Source organism: Phyllobates terribilis, unplaced genomic scaffold (assembly GCF_046119375.1).
Source record: "Phyllobates terribilis strain yellow unplaced genomic scaffold, ASM4611937v1 Scaffold_7__3_contigs__length_470593459, whole genome shotgun sequence".
In the NCBI taxonomy this organism is placed as follows: Eukaryota; Metazoa; Chordata; class Amphibia; order Anura; family Dendrobatidae; genus Phyllobates; species Phyllobates terribilis.
In genome coordinates, this window is record NW_027362767.1 from 255,415,409 (window position 1) to 255,438,918 (window position 23,510).

At 49.1% G+C, this 23,510-nt stretch overlaps 1 protein-coding gene across 3 annotated transcripts in view; it reads right to left on the bottom strand.

Moving 5' to 3' along the window:
• Positions 1–23,510, bottom strand: part of PLXNA3 (plexin A3) — a 114,229-nt gene that overhangs the window by 61,064 nt on the left and 29,655 nt on the right. For all 3 annotated transcript variants that reach the window (XM_073640350.1, XM_073640348.1, XM_073640349.1), the window contains exons 3-5: positions 19,214–19,396; positions 6,244–6,372; positions 5,015–5,115 (exon numbers count right to left, since the gene is read on the bottom strand). In XM_073640350.1, coding sequence (XP_073496451.1) covers positions 5,015–5,115; positions 6,244–6,372; positions 19,214–19,396 — 413 coding nt within the window. The remainder of the gene's footprint in view (positions 1–5,014; positions 5,116–6,243; positions 6,373–19,213; positions 19,397–23,510) is intronic.

The window sequence follows — 23,510 nt, forward strand, 5'->3', positions numbered from 1 at the left end:
CAATCTCTGTGGGTGGGATATTGTCTGCATGTTTTGGGCACACACAAAAAAGATTTGTACAATATCTGGGGGTGGGGGAGGTCTACGGGAGACGCCGAACATGCACATACTCAGGGGCTCCGCTGTATTGTGGAAGGTTTACAGATTTACCATTGAGAACAGTGAGTCAATGAAGAAAACAGGATACACACAAATATAATTTATTTATATATATATACATACATACATGCACACACACATACATATATACATATACACGCACACATACATATATACACATTATATACATACACACCCATGTACATATGTATATGCTGAGTGTGTTCGTGTGTATATGTGTATATATATATATATTATACACACACAGTACAGACCAAAAGTTTGGACACACCTTCTCATTTAAAGATTTTTCTGTATTTTCATGACTATGAAAATTGTACATTCACACTGAAGGCATCAAAACTATGAATTAACACATGTGGAATTATATACTTAACAAAAAAGTGTGAAACAACTGAAAATATGTCTTATATTTTAGGTTCTTCAAAGTAGCCACCTTTTGCTTTGATGACTGCTTTGCACACTCTTAGCATTCTCTTGATGAGCTTCAAGAGGTAGTCACCGGAAATGGTTTTCACTTCACAGGTGTGCCCTGTCAGGTTTAATAAGTGGGATTTCTTGCCTTATAAATGGGGTTGGGACCATCAGTTGTGTTGTGCAGAAGTCAGGTAGATACACAGCTGATAGTCCTACTGAATAGACTGTTAGAATTTGTATTATGGCAAGAAAAAAGCAGCTAAGTAAAGAAAAACGAGTGGCCATCATTACTTTAAGAAATGAAGGTCAGTCAGTCCGAAAAATTGGGAAAACTTTGAAAGTGTCCCCAAGTGCAGTTGCAAAAACCATCAAGCGCCACAAAGAAACTGGCTCACATGAGGACCGCCCCAGGAAAGGAAGACCAAGAGTCACCTCTGCTTCTGAGGATAAGTTTATCCGAGTCACCAGCCTCAGAAATCGCAGGTTAACAACAGCTCAGATTAGAGACCAGGTCAATGCCACACAGAGTTCTAGCAGCAGACACATATCTTCAACAACTGTTAAGAGGAGACTTTGTGCAGCAGGCCTTCATGGTAAAATAGCTGCTAGGAAACCACTGCTAAGGACAGGCAACAAGCAGAAGAGACTTGTTTGGGCTAAAGAACACAAGGAATGGACATTAGACCAGTGGAAATCTGTCCTTTGGTCTGATGAGTCCAAATTTGAGATCTTTGGTTCCAACCACCGTGTCTTTGTGCGACGCAGAAAAGGTGAACGGATGAACTCTACATGCCTGGTTCCCACCGTGAAGCATGGAGGAAGAGGTGTGATGGTGTGGGGGTGCTTTGCTGGTGACACTGTTGGGGATTTATTCAATATTGAAGGCATACTGAAGCAGCATGGCTACCACAGCATCTTGCAGCGGCATGCTATTCCATCCGGTTTGCGTTTAGTTGGACCATCTTTTAGTTTTCAACAGGACAATGACCCCAAACACACCTCCAGGCTGTGTAAGGGCTATTTGACCAAGAAGGAGAGTGATGGGGGGCTACGCCAGATGACCTGGCCTCCACAGTCACCAGACCTGAACCCAATCGAGATGGTTTGGGGTGAGCTGGACCGCAGAGTGAAGGCAAAAGGGCCAACAAGTGCTAAGCATCTCTGGGAACTCCTTCAAGATTGTTGGAAGACCATTTCTGGTGACTACCTCTTGAAGCTCATCAAGAGAATGCCAATAGTGTGCAAAGCAGTCATCAAAGCAAAAGGTGGCTACTTTGAAGAACCTAGAATATAAGACATATTTTCAGTTGTTTCACACTTTTTTGTTAAGTATATAATTCCACATGTGTTAATTCATAGTTTTGATGCCTTCAGTGTGAATGTACAATTTTCATAGTCATGAAATACAGAAGAATCTTTAAATGAGTAGGTGTGTCCAAACTTTTGGTCTGTACTAATATATATATATATATATATATATATATATATATATATATATATATATATATATATATACATACACACACATATATATATATATATATATATATACACATACATACTGCATGCATATACAAACACTGCATACATATATGTGTACACGCACATTGCAAACATAACATATACATACAGCATACATTTAGGAACACATTACATACGCATTGCACACATAGTGCATACACACACACACACATATATATATGTATATATATTACACAAACATACAGTGAAACACATTGTGTGTACATATGTTTCTAAAACATCTAGTATAATGGTGATGTGACCGGCTGCTTCTGCAAGGCCAACGTAAATACCCACACTACATTTCCCAACAGCTGTTATGTAGGACTATCACTCTCATCAGGCACTTTCAATCCTCACTGCACCCCAGTCTTCCTGATATATGAGCATTGCAGATAATCTAGATACCAGGGATTGATGGGGGAAGGCATGGATGGGTGAGGGGCCATTCCAGTCTCACTAATGAGGTAATGATGGGGGGGAGTTGTGTGGGGACACTATGGAAGACGCTCTTGTAAGTACTTTTTGCCCCGTCCTGTGTGCCCGCTTGCACCTGTGCTGCCTGCAGAGGGCGCACACAGGGTTAAGGCTGGGGTTGAGCTCTGCTGTGTATGAGGACCTGTCTGGAGAATCTCTCTCCTCACCTGGGAACACACAACTGCTAAACCCATCGGGTGGGGGGAAGGGAATACAATACTTCCTCCTTGTTAAATCCCAGCCAGGAAAGAGAGAAACAGACACCCAGACACACACATCAATCCTGTGCCTCCACTGACAGCCACGCAGCCCTATCTGCCCCGCCATACCCTGCTGGAATGGAAACTGCTGGATCACTTTTTTTTTTTTTAGTATTTCGTTAATCCATAGTAAAAAACAAAAAAAGAAAGTGTGTGGCTTACCGGCCGTTGCAGAACTACAAGTGTCAGCATGCACTACCAGCCTAAACTGTACCATAACTGCAAAGCAGCAGCCCGCCCGTATATAGCAGCATTTTTTTTTTACACCATTTAATGTTTAACACTTTCATCAATCCCACAATTCTCCACGTCAGACGACCATTTCCGTTTGCACATTTTTACCGTCGGGGAACCCAATAAAAACACATTTCCCACTTACAACAGCCACACGGATCAGATTAATGGCAGCCAAAAATCCCCATTTTGTCCGGAAAGGGTGACAGTCTAATAGGGGTGTGGGTTTTTTCTGGTGTTTTCCTAAACGCTTTCCATAGGATTTAAATAAGAATTCAAAGAAAAACATTTGTAGCAAATATGGCAAAAATAGAAAAAAAACACCATAAAAAGTGCTGGAAAAAAAACAAATCTGTTTAAAATGATTTATTTTATGAGCATTTAAAATGTTGGGGAAAAAAAAGGGTGTTGAAACGAGACACAAAAAACACTGACAGTATACAAAGGAATCGGTGGAGAAAAAAAATATATAATGAAAAATAATGGGAAAAAGTTCTAAAAAGTATTAAAAAAATAAAAATTAAGCATCCTCCTTTTCCCAATCCACGAAAAAAAAATAAGCAGCCGCATCTGTAAAAGTCCAGTTTATCAAAATATAATATATATTTATCCCATAAAGTAAATGCCGAAAAAAAAAAAGGACAAAATTGCCTTTTTTTTGCAGGGCATTTATTATACAAAATGAAATACAAAGTGATCAAAATGTCACATGTACCCCAAAATAATCTGAATAAAAAAAACAAGCTGGAAAAATAATAAAAAGGTAAGGATCTGAGAAAATAGCACCATGTACCCATATAATTAAATAAGAAAGGAAGGAAAAATTATTTACTTTTTACAAAGTTCTGAATTTTTTGCACCACTAAAAAAAACCTATACAAGTTTGTATTGACCTAGAAAATCATGTTATAAGGTCTTTTTTACTGCACAATAAATGCTGTATATTAAAAAAAAATGGCGGAATTGCGTTATTTTGAAAAAAAAATAACCTCACTTGGAATTTTTTTCCCATTCTTCAGTACTTTATAGGGTAAAATTAATGGCGTCATTCAAAAAATACAACTTATCCCGCTCTTGGAAGAAGGAGGAGAAAAAAAAAATTTGAAAGCGCAGGAACTAAGGGGTAAGTTTTACCATCACTAATCTGATTAAAAACCAATTAGAAAATATCCAAAAAGTGAAATAATAATCACGGATTTAGCAAAAATAATAAAAATAAAAAAATAAAAAAATTCCATGTCCGACTATTCGTGCGGCTTAAAAAAAAATAAAAAAAAAAAGTAGAAAAAAAAAACAACTATTCGACACATGACAAAATTAGATGCGTCTCATTTAAATAAACAGCAATCTCCCTTCCATATGAAATGAAAGAGCCGGCGACGTCATCAGACCGCGCACAGAACCGCCTTGTTTACTTTCCCCCCTTCTGAATTTGTATGTCACAACTAATCATCCAGATTGCCAAGCAACTGAACAATCATCTTCTTTCACGGGCAGAAGTTGGAGGGGAGAAAAAAAAAATTACAGAAGCGACAAACCATTAACAGAATGTGCTACTTAGAGGAAAAGACGACATATTGTCTGGGACGGCGCTCCGTTTGGGAAAATGTGGAGTCTTGGCTCTCTAGCGGAGGCATCGGCGGAGCCAAGACAACATATTTTCATAAATTAAGCCGCGCATTAGCGGATATCTTGTAAACTATTAGCTGTGAATGTGCATAAGCAGAGAGAGGGGAAAACAAGGCTACAGAGACGGCTGCGAGCGCACGAGACGCCCTATACCTGCTGGTGAGGTGACGTCGCCGGTCTGCACACAGTTAAAGGCCCTTTAAAATGCACTGAAAAAAGTGACAGCCGGTTTTTAATATCTTCCTTCTAAGTCGAGATCTGATTGAATGAAGTTGTAGGTCTGAAGCCTGAGGCTGCACTACTGAGACCCGCCGAGGGGTCAAGCATCCTACATGGCACAGAGGCCCTGGTCTCACCTGCTGTGTAGTACACACCAGCCGCAGTGAGGGTCTCCGGACCCCAGACACTCTCCGCAGGTGTTATACCTCTGGCAGCTCTCCACCGGGACGCGACTGACCTGTAACAAGACCAAAAGCTCTTTACCCTCCATCATATTTATTAATGAGACATTATCCGCTTCTCAAATGCCACCAAGCATCTTCTCTGTCCCTCTGTTATTCCTCCAGGAAATGTATAAACTGATGACATTCAGGGTTGTCCTATCATTGCCGACACTACCAGGACACACCACTTTAACAAGGTGAAATGTCAACGCCCAGTTGTCTATATATTTCCAGGAGGAACAATAAAGGGACTGACTTTATTTTTAAAGCACCCGTCAGTTCTCCTGACATCTAGTTTAAAGGTTATTTGCTTTTCTTTGCAACCTAACAGTTCAGAATTATTTCTTACAAATTTACACTGCACTTTTTCCTTCATTATTCCTCCTGGAAACTGATGAATGAATAAATTGACAATGTTGAGGAAGTCCAATCAGTGCTGGACAGTGTAATGACACTCCCCTGTAACAAGGAGAATGGTAACACCTAGACGTCCACTTATTCATATATTTCTAAGAGGAATAACAGAGGGACTTTTCTGAACACATTGACAATGTTCAGGGTGCCCAATCAGCCATGACACTGTCCATTCAGTGCTTACAGTGCAGGGATACACCCCTCCTCCGATAAAGAGAATGGTAACAGCCTGTGGGCAATGGATTCCCATATTTCCAGGAGGAATAACAGAGGGACGGACCTCTTATTTTATTTCTTTAAGGAACTGTCAGTGCTCATGACAAATGTAGTTTAAAAATAATTTCTACTTCTTTATGTCATAACAAATCTGGAACATCTCTTCTTAGAAATCCACACGGTGCTTTTCCTCTGGTTGTTCCGCCTGGAATTCATGAATTAATTCACAACTGGGTAACACAGCGGGTTAAAGTCATTAGTAGTGCCAGACAGTGAAGAGTCACAGCCCAGTGACAAGGGAAATGGTAACACCCAGTTGTCAATTTATTCAGAAATTTACAGCAGGAACAACAGAGGGACAGTACAACACAGTTCAAAGACAAGAGGTTATTTCATACGGAATACAAGGATTTAGTAAGACGGACATGTCAGGAGAGGCGACAGGCCCTCTCCACTGCCAGGCCAGACAATCAAGGCCCCCTGTGCTATTTAACCCTTTCCCGCGCTCTCACCTGTTTCTCGCTGATGATGTACACAGACTGCCAGTCCGGGCTGAACACCATGTCTCTCAGTATGGGTTTTCCTGGCACCACGGCCGCCGTGTCGTACAAGATGGCATCTGCGGGGCTGTCTACACGAATCTGTCAAGGCAAGAAAACACTTGTGGTGAGCGGCCGCAGGACACAGTGGTCTTTGTGTGACCGGCCATTGTTACCCGGGACTCCCCCCCCATGTTTCTGCTCTTTACAATCCTCGAGTGGCAAACATCATTAGTCTCCATCACCGGGAACAGACTGACAGATCCAGGGGTGAAGAGCCGGGAAAAGGGGCCGAGCCGCCTGCCAGCCCTGACCAGACACTGCAGGGGGATGAGGGGAGATGTGCGGCGCCCCTTACTGCAGGGATCAGCGGCCCGGTGCAATGTCAGCGCCGTCCTCTCTTCCCAAATCTGCTCTAACAGCATCTGCTACAAAACAATTAGGACGTAATTCCTAAAATGTGTTTGCTATAAAAACATGTGAAATTCCCCGCAGGGGCACACGGGTCCAGCTGCTCGCAGCGGCTGCTCCAGGGGTGGACGGAGGCGACACAGATATCGGCCGGACATCTCACAGCTGCTTGTGGTGTGTGATGGGCTGCAGCCGCTCACAGCCCACGTGCCACGAGCACGGCCCAGAGCCAGAGGAGGGTCTGTACAGCCCCTGGTCACAAGTCGGGCCCGGCCTGGGAAATCGCTACTTTCAAGTATGGTCCCCCAGGAGCAGACCCAGCCCCGTGCAGAGCAGGCCCAGCCCCGCAGGGTAGGCTGTGCCCATGTGGAACATACAGAGCCCCGCGCAGGGTAGGTAGAGCACAGGTGGAACAGACAGGGCCCCACACAGAACAGGCCCAGCCCCGCGCATAGAAAGACACGACCATGAAGGGTAGGCCAGGCCCAGGTTGAAAAGACAGAGCCCCGCGCAGGCTAGGCCGTGCCCAGGTGTGGTAGGCCGTGCCCCCTGCGCAGGGTAGACAGGGCCCCGCTCAGGGTAGACAGGGCCCAGGTGTGGTAGGCCGAGCCCCCTGCGCAGGGTAGACAGGGCCCCGCGCAGGGTAGACAGGGCCCAGGTGGAACAGACAGAGCCCCGCGCAGGGTAGGCTGTGCCCAGGTGGAACAGACAGACAGGGCCCCGCGCAGGGTAGACAGGGCCCCGCGCAGGGTAGACAGGGCCCCGCGCAGGGTAGACAGGGCCCAGGTGGAACAGACAGGGCCCCGCGCAGGGTAGACAGGGCCCCGCGCAGGGTAGACAGGGCCCAGGTGGAACAGACAGAGCCCCGCGCAGGGTAGGCTGTGCCCAGGTGGAACAGACAGACAGGGCCCCGCGCAGGGTAGACAGGGCCACGCGCAGGGTAGACAGGGCCCCGCGCAGGGTAGACAGGGCCCCGCGCAGGGTAGACAGGGCCCCGCGCAGGGTAGACAGGGCCCAGGTGGAACAGACAGGGCCCCGTGCAGGGTAGACAGGGCCCAGGTGGAACAGACAGAGCCCCGCGCAGGGTAGGCTGTGCCCAGGTGGAACAGACAGAGCCCCGCGCAGGGTAGGCTGTGCCCAGGTGGAACAGACAGAGCCCCGCGCAGGGTAGGCTGTGCCCAGGTGGAACAGACAGAGCCCCGCGCAGGGTAGGCTGTGCCCAGGTGGAACAGACAGAGCCCCGCGCAGGGTAGGCTGTGCCCAGGTGGAACAGACAGAGCCCCGCGCAGGGTAGGCTGTGCCCAGGTGGAACAGACAGAGCCCCGCGCAGGGTAGGCTGTGCCCAGGTGGAACAGACAGAGCCCCGCGCAGGGTAGGCTGTGCCCAGGTGGAACAGACAGAGCCCAGAGCAGGGTAGGCTGTGTCCAGGTGGAACAGACAGAGCCCCGTGCAGGGTAGGCTGTGCCCAGGTGTGGTAGGCAGAGCCCCCCGCGCAGGGTAGGCAGAGCCCCCCGCGCAGGGCAGGCAGAGGCGCCCCCGCGCAGGGCAGGCCGGGCCCAGGTGGAACAGACCAAGCCCCGCGCAGGGTAGGCCGGGCCCAGGTGGAACAGACCAAGCCCCGCGCAGGGTAGGCCGGGCCCAGGTGGAACAGACCAAGCCCCGCGCAGGGTAGGCCGGGCCCAGGTGGAACAGACCAAGTCCCACGCAGGGTAGGCCGGGCCCAGGTGGAACAGACCAAGCCCCGCGCAGGGTAGGCCGGGCCCAGGTGGAACAGACCAAGCCCCGAGCAGGGTAGGCCGGGCCCAGGTGGAACAGACCAAGCCCCGCGCAGGGTAGGTCGGGCCCAGGTGGAACAGACCAAGCCCCGGGCAGGGTAGGTTGGGCCCAGGTGGAACAGACCAAGCCCCGCGCAGGGTAGGTCGGGCCCAGGTGGAACAGACCAAGCCCCGGGCAGGGTAGGTCGGGCCCAGGTGGAACAGACCAGGCCCCGCACAGGGTAGGCTGTGCCCAGGTGTGGTAGGCAGAGCCCCCCGCGCAGGGTAGGCCGAGCCCAGGTGGAACAGACCAAGCCCCGCGCAGGGTAGGCCGGGCCCACGTATGTTAGGCAGAGCCCTGCGCGGGGGGTAGGCAGAGTACACTCAGAGCCCAGGCCAATAAGTGTCCACCATGTAATACCCAGTGCTGCTACGTCTCATGTGACTGCCCAGAGCAATGCCCGCGTGTATGGCCCTCCGCACTGACCAGTGTGCAGCCATGGTGACCTGTACATCCAGCCCGGAGCGGCCCCTTCACCCTGTGCTGTGATTTCGCACATTGCCGGCCTCATCTCTGCACATTCTCCTGTCTGACAGCTCAGTGCTAAGTGCGGCGTTCTTCTCTCCAAGCAATCATTTCATCCATAAAAACCTGCCAGTAATCCAGCATCCATCAGGAGAATTAGCATAAAATATTAAGGCCGGCACCAGAGAAGGAGGGAGAATGGCGGTGGTTTGGGGGATAGAAGGATGGGGGGGGGGCTGGAAGAAAAACAAGAAATATAGAAGAGCTGAGAAGCGTCATGTGAACCGCTACTCTGAGCGATGGGGTAAATTCCCAGACAGACACTTCATGGGCCATTAATCGGCCATTATCTTACCCCCTACATGCAGTTCCTTGACACTTTATTTGATCCTTTTTCTTTATTTGTATTGCCAGTTACATTATTTTTTGTAAATTCTGAATTATTACAGTAACCAGAAAGGAAGAGCAGGTGGAAGCGAAGTTTTGACACCTGACGATCTCCGAGGACAGGCGGTGGTTAGAGGTGACAGAGGGAAACTGAAATCAGCCCTTTCCTTACCGCCATATAACCACATGAAGCAGATCTTCAGCTCGGAGAAAGGGTTTCTCTTTATTGCAGGCGGTAATTGAGTGCGCTGGTCGAAACCACGAAAAAAAAACCGCTTAATTAAAGGCAAACAGGCAGCGGCCATCCAAATGGTGATCTACGGAGGATGGGGCCTTAAAAGGTCTTTTCTCTGGAGAGCTAAGTGACTATATCCCCCCCCCCTGTGGTGCACACATCACCCGCAGGATGGGACAAACTCGCCGATTCCCCATACAAACGTGCCGCAAACACCGTAATTAATCCTATTTACAGCACTAGGTGAAGACTCTGCCCCCGCCGCAAGATTAAAAACATTAAACCCCTTAGAGGCCCCGTCCTCTGAACCAATTAAGGTCCCCGAGACATAATAGTGATTATTAAAAGCAATAAAGAGGCAGCAACCCGACAATATCCGAACCCGGCAGGACGCTAACCTTCATTATTTTTAGTAGCATCTTGGGCAGAAACAGTAGAAGGCTTGTCGCTTCCTTATTCCATCCCATAAATCTAGCTTTTTTTTCTATGGTGTTCTAGCCGCTGACGACAAAAAAGCACAAAAAAAAGATCCTTACATTGGCATGGTCACATTGTGTACCCAGGATAACTCTGGGATACTCTGTTTAGATGCTCAATTATTCTGCAGTGCCTCCGCAGGAAAGAGAGAGTACGGCAGACGGGCCAATGTCTGCAGTCCTCCAAAACAGAGTACAAATCCCATTACTATATTAACGAGGCGACAAATTGAATGGGGGTTTCTAAATTAGACACCCCACTGTAACCCAAAGAGAAGAGATGATGTGTAAACCCTCGAATACTTCTGTCCAATGTTCAAGGGGGCATTTAGAATAAGCACCCACATATTTGGCTTCTTATTGATGTCCAGACATAAAGTGGTTAGGTTAGCCAGGATTAGACAAACCTCCACAAACAGCGCCACCCCTGTCTACAGGTTGTGTTTGGAACTGCATCTCAGCTCTTATGAAGTGATTAGGGCTGAGCTCTGATACCAGACACAACCTGTAGACAGGAGAGGCGCCGCTTTAGAGAGAAGGCAGTCATGTTTATCCACCTCTGCATTACCCCTTTAAGAGGGGGCTTGCCCTGATGACATATTCACTTTAAGTGAATAAATCCTCCATTTATATATTTCACTGAAGCAGCTTGAAGGTATTTAATAATACATAGTCTAATGTGCTTGTCGTTAATTACCTTAGTATAACTCATCCATTATTGATGTGCTTGATGTTTACATGGAGGAGAATGATAATTATATTCATAGGGACCGGGCAGCACATACTGGCAGCGCTGGGACAGTGGCTTCACACCTGCACCAAGGAAGGTCTGCTAGTTAGAGTAGGGCATGTCTCCCAATCCTTATTCAAGTGCAACCACCACTTTATTTAAGAGAGACATACGACCCCTATTCTTGTCATCTGGTCCTGTGCCCGAGTGGCGGCATCCTGGTGCCGTGCCCAAGCGACTGACCTGGTCTCATGCCTGAGCACCAGCGACCTGATTCCATGCCCGAACGGAGTCGATGCAATCCCATGCCAAAGCGGCAGTGATGTGACTACATGCCTGAATGGTGGCAACTTGATTATGCGCCCAACCAGCAGTGACCTGTTACCGTGCCCAGCCGGCGGCGACCTGATCCCGTGCCCAGCCAGCGGTGATGACCCAATACCGTGCCCAATCAGTGACCTAATACCGTGCCCAACCAATGGCGACCTGATTAAACACCCCACTGGCGGCAACCTGATTACATGTCCAACTGGTGATGCCCTGATCCCATGTCCAATCAGTGAGGGTCTGATGATTGGGACCCCCTGGTCAGACACTTATCACCTATCCAGAGGAGTGTCCATCTTGGGCCAACCCCTTTATTATCATGTCCTATGAGGAACGGTTGCAGGATTTGGGAATGTTTAGCTTGCAAAAAAGAAGACTGAGAGGAGACTTAATAGCGGTCTACAAATATGTCAAGGGCTGTCACATTGTAGAAGGATCATCTTTATTCTCATTTGCACAAGGAAAGACTAGAAGCAATGGGATGAAACTAAATGGGAGGAGACACAGATTAGATATTAGAAAAAACTTTTTGACAGTTAGGGTAATTAATGAGTGGAACAGGCTGCCACGAGAGGTGGGGAGTTCCCCTTCAATGGACGTCTTCAAACAGAGGCTGGACAGACATCTGTCTGAGATGATTTAGTGAATCCTGCTTTGAGCAGGGGGTTGGACCAGATGACCCAGGAGGTCCCTTCCAACTCTACCATTCTATGATTCTATGATTAGCACAGAGTTGCCAGTAGCCTCCCCTGACATCTCCATCTTCGTAAATACTTGTATTCCCCATGAAATAACAATAAGAAGTCTCTTTCCATAGAACACAGTGCCGCACGTTCCTCTGTTATTCCTCCTGGAAGTGGGCGCTGCACACTCACACTGTCAGCACTGATTGGACAGCGTCAGACTGTGCACCTCTGACGCACCTCTTTGATAAGTGGAATTGTAATGCCCAGTTGTTCTTTTATTACCACATTTCCAAGGTGAATAACAGGGGAGCGACACAGTGGACCCTTCAAGGAAAAGATGCCCCAGAATTGTTATTTGATGGGGAATACAAGTGTTTAGTAGAAGTGCCTCGTCAGGAGAGGTGACCGCTCCTCCAAGTGCGGCTGTTCCTGCCTTATCTAGTACAGAATGGTAATTTATTCTTTCTGCACTTTTTTATCTGTTTCCTATGAGGCAGCTGGGATTTGTAGCCCTGGGATACACCACAAAGCTAATCACTGATTAATGATAATTATATCCAATGCAACCAGCGCAGCAAATGTAAATGATATCCCAAAGCAAACACCGTGCAGGCGAGGTATGTATGGAGAGAGTAATGAACGCGGCGAGACACGCCGGAAATATTTAGATCGCAATACAGACAGAGCGCTGGGTACTGACACTTCTGCTGCCCATAATGTGTCCAAATCCGCTGACCATCCAGTATGCATGAGGATGCCCGGACTATTCCCTACGGCAAATGTGGGGGAAAAGAAGGGTAAGGCTTGTTGGTTTTCAACATGCCTGATCCTTTTGACTTCAGGGGAGATAAGCCGCTGCCAGAGGTGTTTGTCAGTGGCTTACTGCCCTTTCCCCCATTGAGAACACATGCAGACAAGACAGAACCCAAGCATGGATGTGTATGGTGGGGGGATAGCAGGAAGAGCAGTCAGCCATCAAAGGTGTACGGCCACCTTTTTAGCCATTGACTGTTGAGCCAACAGCACATTAGCACGGCTCCAGGTTATTGGTTTTCTGAGGCTTTGTAGAAAAGCCCCGAAAAATAATGGCCTCCAAGAATAATCCGCTGTGATCATCTTCTCAGTCACCAGTCCTGGCAACGAATGACCCAAATAAATCTGATGTTTCAGTTCATCTGTTGTATTCTTGATCATTGCATTGATCCCATTCAAGTATCGTTGTGATCACAAAGACTTTCATGCAAGTCCATTAACTTTTCCTAATACCTTTTGACGGTCTTATCTTGAACTCTCGATCTTTTCGATCAGGGGTTTCCCTTCCAATCAACGTTTCGATCACAAGGATTTTATGCACGCCCAATAGTGATCAGACACGATTAATCAATAGTCACTACTGGCTGACATTTTTTTTGTCTCGTTGAATTCTTGATCATTGTTGCGATCACAGGTTTTCCCCATCTGATCGTCTCGATCAGGGGTTTCCCATCCAGTCATCGTGCCTATCAGGGGTTTCGTTTCGATCAGGGGTTTCCCAAGCAATCATCGATTCGATTATGGGTTTTCCCTTCCAATCATCGTTTTTATCGGGGGTTTCCCAAGCAATAATCTCTTCGATCATGGGTTTCGTTTCGATCAAGGGTGCCCCAGGCAATCATTTTGATCAGAAGTTTTCCATCCAATCATCGTTTCGATCATAAGGATTTTATTCATGTCCAATAATGATCAGACGTGATTAATCAATAGTCACTACTGGCTGACATATTTTTCGGCTTATGTGTTGAATTCTCAATTATTGTTGCGACCACGGGTTTCCCATCCGATCATGGTTTTTATCAAGGGTTTTCCATCTGATTGTCTCGATCAGGGGTTTCCCATCCAATCATCGTGTCTATCAGGGGTTTCGTTTCGATCAGGGGTTTCCAAAGCAATCACCGTTTCGATTATGGGTTTCGTTTTGATCAGGGGTTTCTCCAGCAATCATTGTTTCAATCATGGGTTTTGATCAGGGTTTTCCCTTCCAACCATTGTTTCTATCGGGGGTTTCCCAAGCAATCATCTCTTCGATCATTGGTTTTGTTTAGATCAGGGGTTTCCTAAGCAATCACTTTGATCAGAAGTTTCCCATCCAATCATCATTTCGATCAGGGGTTTCCTAAAGCAATCATTCTTTCGACTAGGAGTTTATCATTCGAACATGGTTGCGATCCGGGGTTTTCCACCCAGTAACTGTTTGGATCACAAGGATTTTCGTGCATGCCCATGGTGATGAGAACAGAATACTCAATCACTACTGTCTGAAAACCTAAATAAATCCATCTTTTCAGACACCTTTTTCGGCTCGTCCGTTGTATTCTCGATCCGGCGATCCGGGATTTCCCATCCAATTATCATTTCAATCAGGGGTTTTCCAGTTGATCATCTTTTGTCAGAACTATTTAAATTATCTGACAACTTAAGTAAATCTGACTTTTTGGATACGTTTTTCCATACATCTGATGAATTCTCTAGAAGGGCTGTCATCCGATTTATATATAGGGGTTTCCCGTTCGACCATGGCTTTGATCACAAGGATTTTCAGGCGGGTCCATATGATCAGACCCAATTACTCAATCATGAGCCCCATCGGTGGCATCATGACGTGTCGTCCCAGACTACAAGTGTCAATGACAGAGTGAAAGATAAAATGGTCACCGCACTGTAGGAGAGGAACGTTCCTTTAATACTAGATCTGCGGTGAGTGGGGGAAGGGCTGAAAGTCGAAGAGAAAAGCACGTTGATGTGCCAGAGACATAAATATGTGCGGGACCAAAAAGAAATGTGTAAAACAGGAGTGTGCTAATGGATTCCAGCTGGGGAGGATTGTGTGCCGCGGACTCAGATTTCACACCGTTTTATGAAAAGTTTAATGTTCCGCCTCTCCCTAGGGCCGGCTGCCCTTGGAGCTAAGCTCCATAACCACATTCTCGTCTATCAAACCCCAGGAAAAAATGTACCTGATTTAGTACGGATCACGGCCTGAGCATCACATGGACAGAGCATAGAGAGGACTATAGAAAACATATGTTGTGCTGCAAGGTTCACTGGGACCTACTCATCACGACAACCTGCAGACACAAGGCGCTAACTCCCCGAGCCGGCGGCGGCTCTACAACTGTAGCGTAGTGACCCGCGGAAACTTTATGAAGTAAAATCCTTGTCACTCGCCATGAAGCGTAAACTTTTATCTGGTGTAAAAGACCCTGTTCTCCTGAATCCGACGATGTTTTCCTTTTCTTCCTGCGCCTCTCCGTTCCCGACATATGGCCTCCTCTTCCCTGTATATAAATCTAGTCTTTTTAGCCAAGTGGGTGAGATCCTGAAGAACACAGGAGAGTTGAGGAACACACCCACTTGGCTAACAAGATTACATTTATATTCAGGAAAGAGGAGTTCATAGGTGGGTGTGGGGGGGCTCCTGCTGCAGCCAGTTATCTCACAACCACACAAAGCGCAGTGAGGAAGAAAATAAGGGACATGCCAAGTGGGTGGAGTCAAAAACTCTCACAGAAAAGAGTTGAGGAATACGCCCACTTGGATAACAAGATTAGATTTATATACAGGGAAGAGGAGGCCATATCTCAGGAACAGAGAGGCACAGGAAGAAAAGAAAATCATCGCCGGATTCAGGAGAACAGCGGCATTTACATCACAAACAGAGTTACATATTTATTGCAAGTGACAGATCTTCTTTAAAGATTTTTATCAGTGTAGAAAACCTGCTTACATGAAGGGAATTCTGACTTAAAGGGGTTATCCAGAAATGTATACATGAGATGTGAGCGGTGCTGATGACGTTATGACCCCCCACACCTGCATAACACCTGCTGATCGGGCCGATTCTGATGACGTTATGACCCCCCACACTTGCATAACACCTGCTGATCGGGCCGGTTCTTATGATGTTATGACCCCGCACACCGGCATAACACCTGCTGATCGGGCCGATTCTGATGACGTTATGACCCCCCACACCTGCATAACACCTGCTGATCGGGCCGGTTCTTATGATGTTATGACCCCGCACACCGGCATAACACCTGCTGATCGGGCCGATTCTGATGACGTTATGACCCCACACACCTGCATAACACCTGCTGATCGGGCCTGTTCTGATGACGTTATGACCCCACACACCAGCATAACACCTGCTGATCAGGCCAGTTCTGATGACGTTATGACCCCCCACACCTGCATAACACCTGCTGATCGGGCCGGTTCTTATGATGTTATGACCCCGCACACCGGCATAACACCTGCTGATCGGGCCGATTCTGATGACGTTATGACCCCACACACCAGCATAACACCTGCTGATCGGGCCGGTTCTGATGACGTTATGACCCCACACACCAGCATAACACCTGCTGATCAGGCCAGTTCTGATGACGTTATGACCCCCCACACCTGCATAACACCTGCTGATCTGGCCGGTTCTGATGACGTTATGACCCCACACACCTGCATAACACCTGCTGATCGGGCCAGTTCTGATGACGTTATGACCCCACACACCAGCATAACACCTGCTGATCGGGCCGGTTCTGATGACGTTATGACCCCCCACACCAGCATAACACCTGCTGATCGGGCAGGTTCTGATGACGTTATGACCCCACACACCTGCATAACACCTGCTGATCGGGCCGGTTCTGATGACGTTATGACCCCACACACCAGCATAACACCTGCTGATCTGGCCGGTTCTGATGACGTTATGACCCCACACACCGGCATAACACCTGCTGATCGGGCCAGTTCTGATGACGTTATGACCCCCCACACCTGCATAACACCTGCTGATCTGGCCGGTTCTGATGACGTTATGACCCCCCACACTTGCATAACACCTGCTGATCGGGCCGGTTCTGATGACGTTATGACCCCAAACACCGGCATAACACCTGCTGATCGGGCCAGTTCTGATGACGTTATGACCCCACACACCGGCATAACACCTGCTGATCGGGCCGGTTCTGATGACGCTATGACCCCCCACACCTGCATAACACCTACTGATCGGGCAGGTTCTGATGACGTTATGACCCCCCACACCTGCATAACACCTGCTGATCGGGCCAGTTCTGATGACGTTATGACCCCACACACCGGCATAACACCTGCTGATCGGGCCGGTTCTGATGACGTTATGACCCCACACACCTGCATAACACCTGCTGATCGGGCCGGTTCTGATGACGTTATGACCCCACACACCTGCATAACACCTGCTGATCGGGCCGGTTCTGATGACGTTATGACCCCACACACCTGCATAACACCTGCTGATCGGGCGTCTGTGGGATCATAAATTCATTGGCACCAGTCACTTCTGATGCAGCAGTGAGTGGTGCCGGATAACCCCTTCAACAGAGAGGGGGGTCCTCTGTCCACGATTCTCAGTAACAAATGGTTACAAAGAGTGTGGCCCTCTCTGGAGGACCTGTCCGGCCATACATTACACAGAAAACACATTGATATTAATGAGACCTGTGTAATGCTTCATTCCCCCTGCGGTGGCGCTGCAGGAAAACCAAACACTTACTGCTAGGGATCCCCATTGATCGCAGCTGATCACAAGGGGATTTCAACTTTATTATGAAAGCAAATACACTTTTGTTGGACCACACCTGTAAATGCAAGGAAAAAGTAGTCACCCAGACAGCAGTAGTGGAGCTGATGTAGGGGTCCCTGCAGAGTCCGCCGTGGAGAGGAGAGGAGCTTTGAGTGGAGAAATCCACGGATTCAGCAAAGGCATGTAATACTAATTAATCTGGGTGACTGTAGTTGCTGCAGCGGAGCTCGCTGCCTTTAATTTACAGCTCCCCGAAGATCAGGCTCTGCCAAGACCATTAAACTTTCTGGACTTTAACCCATTATTACGCTTCCAAAGAATTATTTACATCTGTTCATGTAGACAGAGGACATGAGGGGTCCCCCCAGTATAGCGCCATCAGAGGCCGAGGTGAGTACAGGAGTATATACGACAAGTATATAAGTGAGTAAATTAACCCCGGAATAAAGGGTAAACAGAATTATACACATTCGCGCCTATAAGATAATCGCTGTGGCGCGGAGCCGCCTGATTACAGGAACAATAAGAAGTGACGAGATCTGGGCACGGAAAGCTCTCGACTAATTATCTGTATGGCAGTCAGGATTTATGGCGCGACGTGATGAATTCTCTGTCCTTTCCCCCAGCCGAGGTGAAGGCCGATCTATAAAACCCGTCAGTTATATTAGGTGCCAAAACTATGAGCGGCCTCCTGCACGCTCCGAACCAGATGCCCCCCGCACCCGTCTACACCTGACCTCATGCTCAGCCCACGCAGGTGCCCGGCTCTCCTGTACTGGCGGAGGCCCATAATAAGCCCCATAAAGCCTCTCCCAATAACCATAGCAAAACTGAATATAGGGGTACAGGTGACCATCATCAGGTTTATCAAGTTATACAAACATTGAGGGTCTTGAGCGAGCAAATACTTAAGATTAAAGCAGGCAATACATCCCAGGTAATATCCTTGATGAGAACAACAGGATTGGGCATGTTGAAATCCAATGTGTTAGATTTCAACATGCCCAATCCTTTAGTTCTCATCAGGCTTGTTGGATTTCAACATGCCCAATCCTGTTTTTCTTTTTGGACATGCTAGATTTCAACATGCCCAATCCTTTAGTTCTCATCAGGCTTGTTAGATTTCAATATGCCCAATGCTTTTGTTCTCATCTAACATGTCCATTGAGAGCAAAGGGACTGGGCATGTTGAAATCCAACAGGCGCCTGATGAGAACAAAAGGATTGGGCATGTTGAAATCCAATATGCCTGTTGAGAGCAGAAGGATTGGGCATGTTGAAATCCAATATGCCTGTTGAGAGCAGAAGAATTGGGCATATTGAAATTCAGCATGCCCAATCTTTCTTAATCAGCCTTCATAGTAGAGTCAGGACACACCATAGACGTTAGATAAGCAAACAAACAACAGTAATTGTTATTTCAGAGCTGTGACCCTTTGACTGTGATCGGTTCCCTTCCTATTAGAGAGTCGTATGCACTTAGACCTCCACAACTCAATACACTGCTAACCGCATCTACCTAAGGAAAGGCAATCACAGCGATTAGTAGGGGGATCCCTTAGCCAAGTGGGCAGGGCTTACATATCTTATGGCTTACAACAGACAGGGCAGAGGGGGGAGGCTCCTGCTGCAGCCAGGGGTCTTACAACCACACAGGACAGTGAGGCGGAGAAGGGCAGTCATGGCTGAGTTTCCAAGACACACACACACACAATTTCTTTATATATTTCTCAGTTCCCTTCCCAATTAAACAATCCACAAAATGAGAGAACCTGCAAAATATTCCAGTTGTGCACCCACCTTTTTCAGGGTTCCAGCTCGGGTGCCCACGAAAACCACAGAGTGCCCGTTGTATCTGTAAGCGGCAACACTAGCCATGCCGTCCGCTTTATCCTCAAACAGCGGAAGCCCCTCGATCACCTTCAGACCGCCAATGGGTTGATTTAAGGCCAGGCCGCAGAAGCCGTCATGAATAGGCAAAGGCTGCAAACAAAACAACAGGGGTTAAATGTCATCGACAAGCCAAGTATGCTGGGAGTTGTAGTCCTTCACGCCGCAGGCCATTGCACCAATAAGTATAAGAAAACGGAACGAGCAATTCGTCATCGTAACGGTCACCACTTCCTATAAAGGACGCAGCTGCGAGCCAAGGTGACTCGTATCCGCAATGATTTACAGCCCGGCGCGCGTCATTCCCATTAAGACACACATTTTCCTAATGAACGCCGGGGTTTTTATAGGTAATACTTTAGGTTTATAGTGCGTTTCCAACAAAAATCAAAAACATCACCTATAAATATCCTTCAGTCGCCCTCGGAGCTAAAAATTATACTTCGCCATTTCCTAGTTATTTCTGCTAGTGGAGACAGTCAGCATGGATGATCTCCAAACATCAATACAGTCACAAGGCAGATGTCAAAAGCTCTGATCAGAGAAGCACAGGGTGCAGAGACCCCCATAAACTAGTCTTGTGGTACTAATCACATGTACAGTGGGGGTAATAAGTATTTGATCCCTTGCTGTTTTTGTAAGTTTACCCACTGAAAGACATGAACAGTCTATAATTTTAAGGGTAGGTTAATTTTAATATTGAGAGTTAGAATATCCCAAAAAAATCACATTGTATAAATTACATAAATTTATTTGCATTTTGCAGTGAGAAATAAGTATTTGATCCCTCTGGCAAACAACAATTATTACTTGGTGGCAAAACCCTTGTTGGCAAGCACAGCAGACGTTTTTTGTAGTTGATGATGAGGGCTGCGCACATGTCAGGAGGAGTTTTGGTCCACTCCTCTTTGCAGATCATCTCTAAATCATTAAGATTTTGAGGCTGTCGCTTGGCAACTCGGAGCTTCAACTCCCTTCATAAGTTTTCTATGGGATTAAGGTCTGGAGACTGGCTAGGCACTCAATGACCTTACTGTGCTTCTTTTTGAGCCACTCCCTTGTTGCCTTGGCAGTATGTTTTGGGTCATTGTCTTGGTGGAAGACTCAGCCACGACCCATCTTCAATGCTCTTACTGAGGGAAGGAGGTTGTTGGCCAAAATCTCACGATATATGACCCCATCCATCTTCCCTTCAGTACGGTGCAGTCGTCATGTCCCCTTTGCAGAAAAGCACCCCCAAAGTATAATGTTTCCCCCACCATGCTTCACGGTTGGGACGATGTTCTTGGGGTTGCACTCATCCTTCTTCCTCCAAACAATGCGAGTTGAGTTAATGCAAAAGAGCTCAATTTTGGTCTCATCTGACCACAGCACCTTCTCCCAATAACTCACAGAATCATCCAGGTATTCATTGGCAAACTTCAGACGTGCCTGCACATGTGCCTTCTTGAGCAGGGGGACCTTGCGGGCACTGCAGGATTTTAAACCTTTAAGGAGTAATGTGTTACCAATTGTTTTCTTGGTGACTGTGGTCCCAGCTTCCTTGAGATCATTAACAAGTTCCCCCCGTGTAGTTTTAGACTGATTTCTCACCTTCCTCATGATCAAGGATACCCCACGAGGTGAGATCTTGCATGGTGCCCCAGATCGATATCGATTGACAGTCATTTTGCATTTCTTCCATTTTCTTACTATTGCACCAACAGTTGTCTCCTTCTCACCCAGCATCTTACTTATGGTTTTGTAGCCCATTCCAGCTTTGTGCAGGTTTATGATCTTTGTCCCTGACATCCTTAGAAAGCTCTTTGGTCTTGCCCATGTTGTAGAGTCTGACTGATTAATTGAGTCTGTGCACAGGAGTCTTTTATACAGGTGACTATGTAAGACAGCTGTCTATAATGCAGGGAACGAGATGATTAGGAGCGTCTAACTGGTCTGTAGGAGCCAGAATTCATAATGGTGTGTGGGGGATCAAATACTTATTTCTCACTGTAAAATGCAAATACATTTATCTAATTTATACAATGTGATTTTCTTGATTTTTTGGGGGGGATATTCTATCTCTCAATTTTAAAATTAACCTAACCCTAAAATTATAGACTGTTCATGTCTTTGTCAGTGGGCAAACTTACAAAAATAGCAAGGGATCAAATACTTATTACCCCCACTGTTCATCTAAAATATTCAAAGAAATTATATGTGTGCATCTTAGCAGCTCAATTATGTAACCCAAATATCTGGCAGGAGGCCCTCCCCCACCGCACCCCGTCTGCAGCAGGGGCCTCACCCCACCGCCCCATCTGCACCAGGAGCCCCACCCCCACTGCCCAGTCTGCAGCAGGAGCCCCCCCCTTGCCTCGTCTGCAGCAGGAGCCCCCACCCCCCCAAAGCCCCGTCTGCAGCAGGAGCCTCCCCTCCAGTGCCCCATCTGCAGCAGGAGTCTCTTCCCCCATAGCCCCCTCTGCAGCAGGAGCCTTCCCCTCAGTGCCCCATCTGCAGCAGGAGCCTCCCCCCCACCGCCCCGTCTGCAGCAGGAGCCTTATCCCCCCCAGTGCCCCATCTGCAGCAGGAGCCTCCACCTTGCCTCGTCTGCAGCAGGAGCCTCTCCCCCCAAAGCCCCCTCTACAGCAGGAGCCCCCACCCCCCCAAAGCCCCCTCTGCAGCAGGAGCCTCCCCCCCAGTGCCCCATCTGCAGCAGGAGCCCCCCCCCACCGCCCCATCTGCAGCAGGAGCCCCCCCCCCACCTGCAGCAGGAGCCCCCCCCCCCACCTGCAGCAGGAGCCTACCCCCACTGCCCCATCTGAAGCAGGAGCCTCCCCCTCAGTGCCCCATCTGCAGCAGGAGCCCCCCCCCAAAGCCCCCTCTGCAGCAGGAGCCCCCCCCCCAGTGCCCCATCTGCAGCAGGAGCCTCCCCCCCACTGCCCCATCTGCAGCAGGAGCCTCCCCCCCACTGCCCCATCTGCAGCAGGAGCCTCCCCCCCAAAGCCCCATCTGCAGCAGGAGCCCCCACCCCCCCAAAGCCCCCTCTGCAGCAGGAGCCTCCCCCTTGCCTAGTCTGCAGCAGGAGTCTCTCCCCCCAAAGCCCCCTCTGCAGCAGGAGCCCCCCCCCAAAGCCCCCTCTGCAGCAGGAGCCCCCCCCCAGTGCCCCATCTGCAGCAGGAGCCTCCCCCCCACTGCCCCATCTGCAGCAGGAGCCTCCCCCCCAAAGCCCCATCTGCAGCAGGAGCCCCCACCCCCCCAAAGCCCCCTCTGCAGCAGGAGCCTCCCCCTTGCCTAGTCTGCAGCAGGAGTCTCTCCCCCCAAAGCCCCCTCTGCAGCAGGAGCCCCCCCCCAAAGCCCCCTCTGCAGCAGGAGCCCCCCCCCAGTGCCCCATCTGCAGCAGGAGCCTCCCCCCCACTGCCCCATCTGCAGCAGGAGCCTCCCCCCCAAAGCCCCATCTGCAGCAGGAGCCCCCACCCCCCCAAAGCCCCCTCTGCAGCAGGAGCCTCCCCCTTGCCTAGTCTGCAGCAGGAGTCTCTCCCCCCAAAGCCCCCTCTGCAGCAGGAGCCCCCCCCAGTGCCCCATCTGCAGCAGGAACCTCCCCCCCACTGCCCCATCTGAAGCAGGAGCCTCCCCCTCAGTGCCCCATCTGCAGCAGGAGCCTCCCCCCCAAAGCCCCATCTGCAGCAGGAGCCCCCACCCCCCCAAAGCCCCCTCTGCAGCAGGAGCCTCCCCCTTGCCTAGTCTGCAGCAGGAGTCTCTCCCCCCAAAGCCCCCTCTGCAGCAGGAGCCCCCCCCCAAAGCCCCCTCTGCAGCAGGAGCCCCCCCCCAGTGCCCCATCTGCAGCAGGAGCCTCCCCCCACTGCCCCATCTGCAGCAGGAGCCCCCCCCCCCACCTGCAACAGGAGCCTCCCCCCCAGTGCCCCATCTGCAGCAGGAGCCTCCCCCCCACCGCCCCGTCTGCAGCAGGAGCCTCCCCTCCCAGTGCCCCATCTGCAGCAGGAGCCCCCCCCCACCGCCCCGTCTGCAGCAGGAGCCTTACCCCCCCAGTGCCCCGTCTGCAGCAGGAGCCTCCCTCTTGCCTCGTCTGCAGCAGGAGCCTCTCCCCCCAAAGCCCCGTCTGCAGCAGGAGCCTCCCCCCCCAGTGCCCCATCTGCAGCAGGAGCCTCCCCCCCAGTGACCCCATCTGCAGCAGGAGCCTCCCCCCCAGTGACCCAATCTGCAGCAG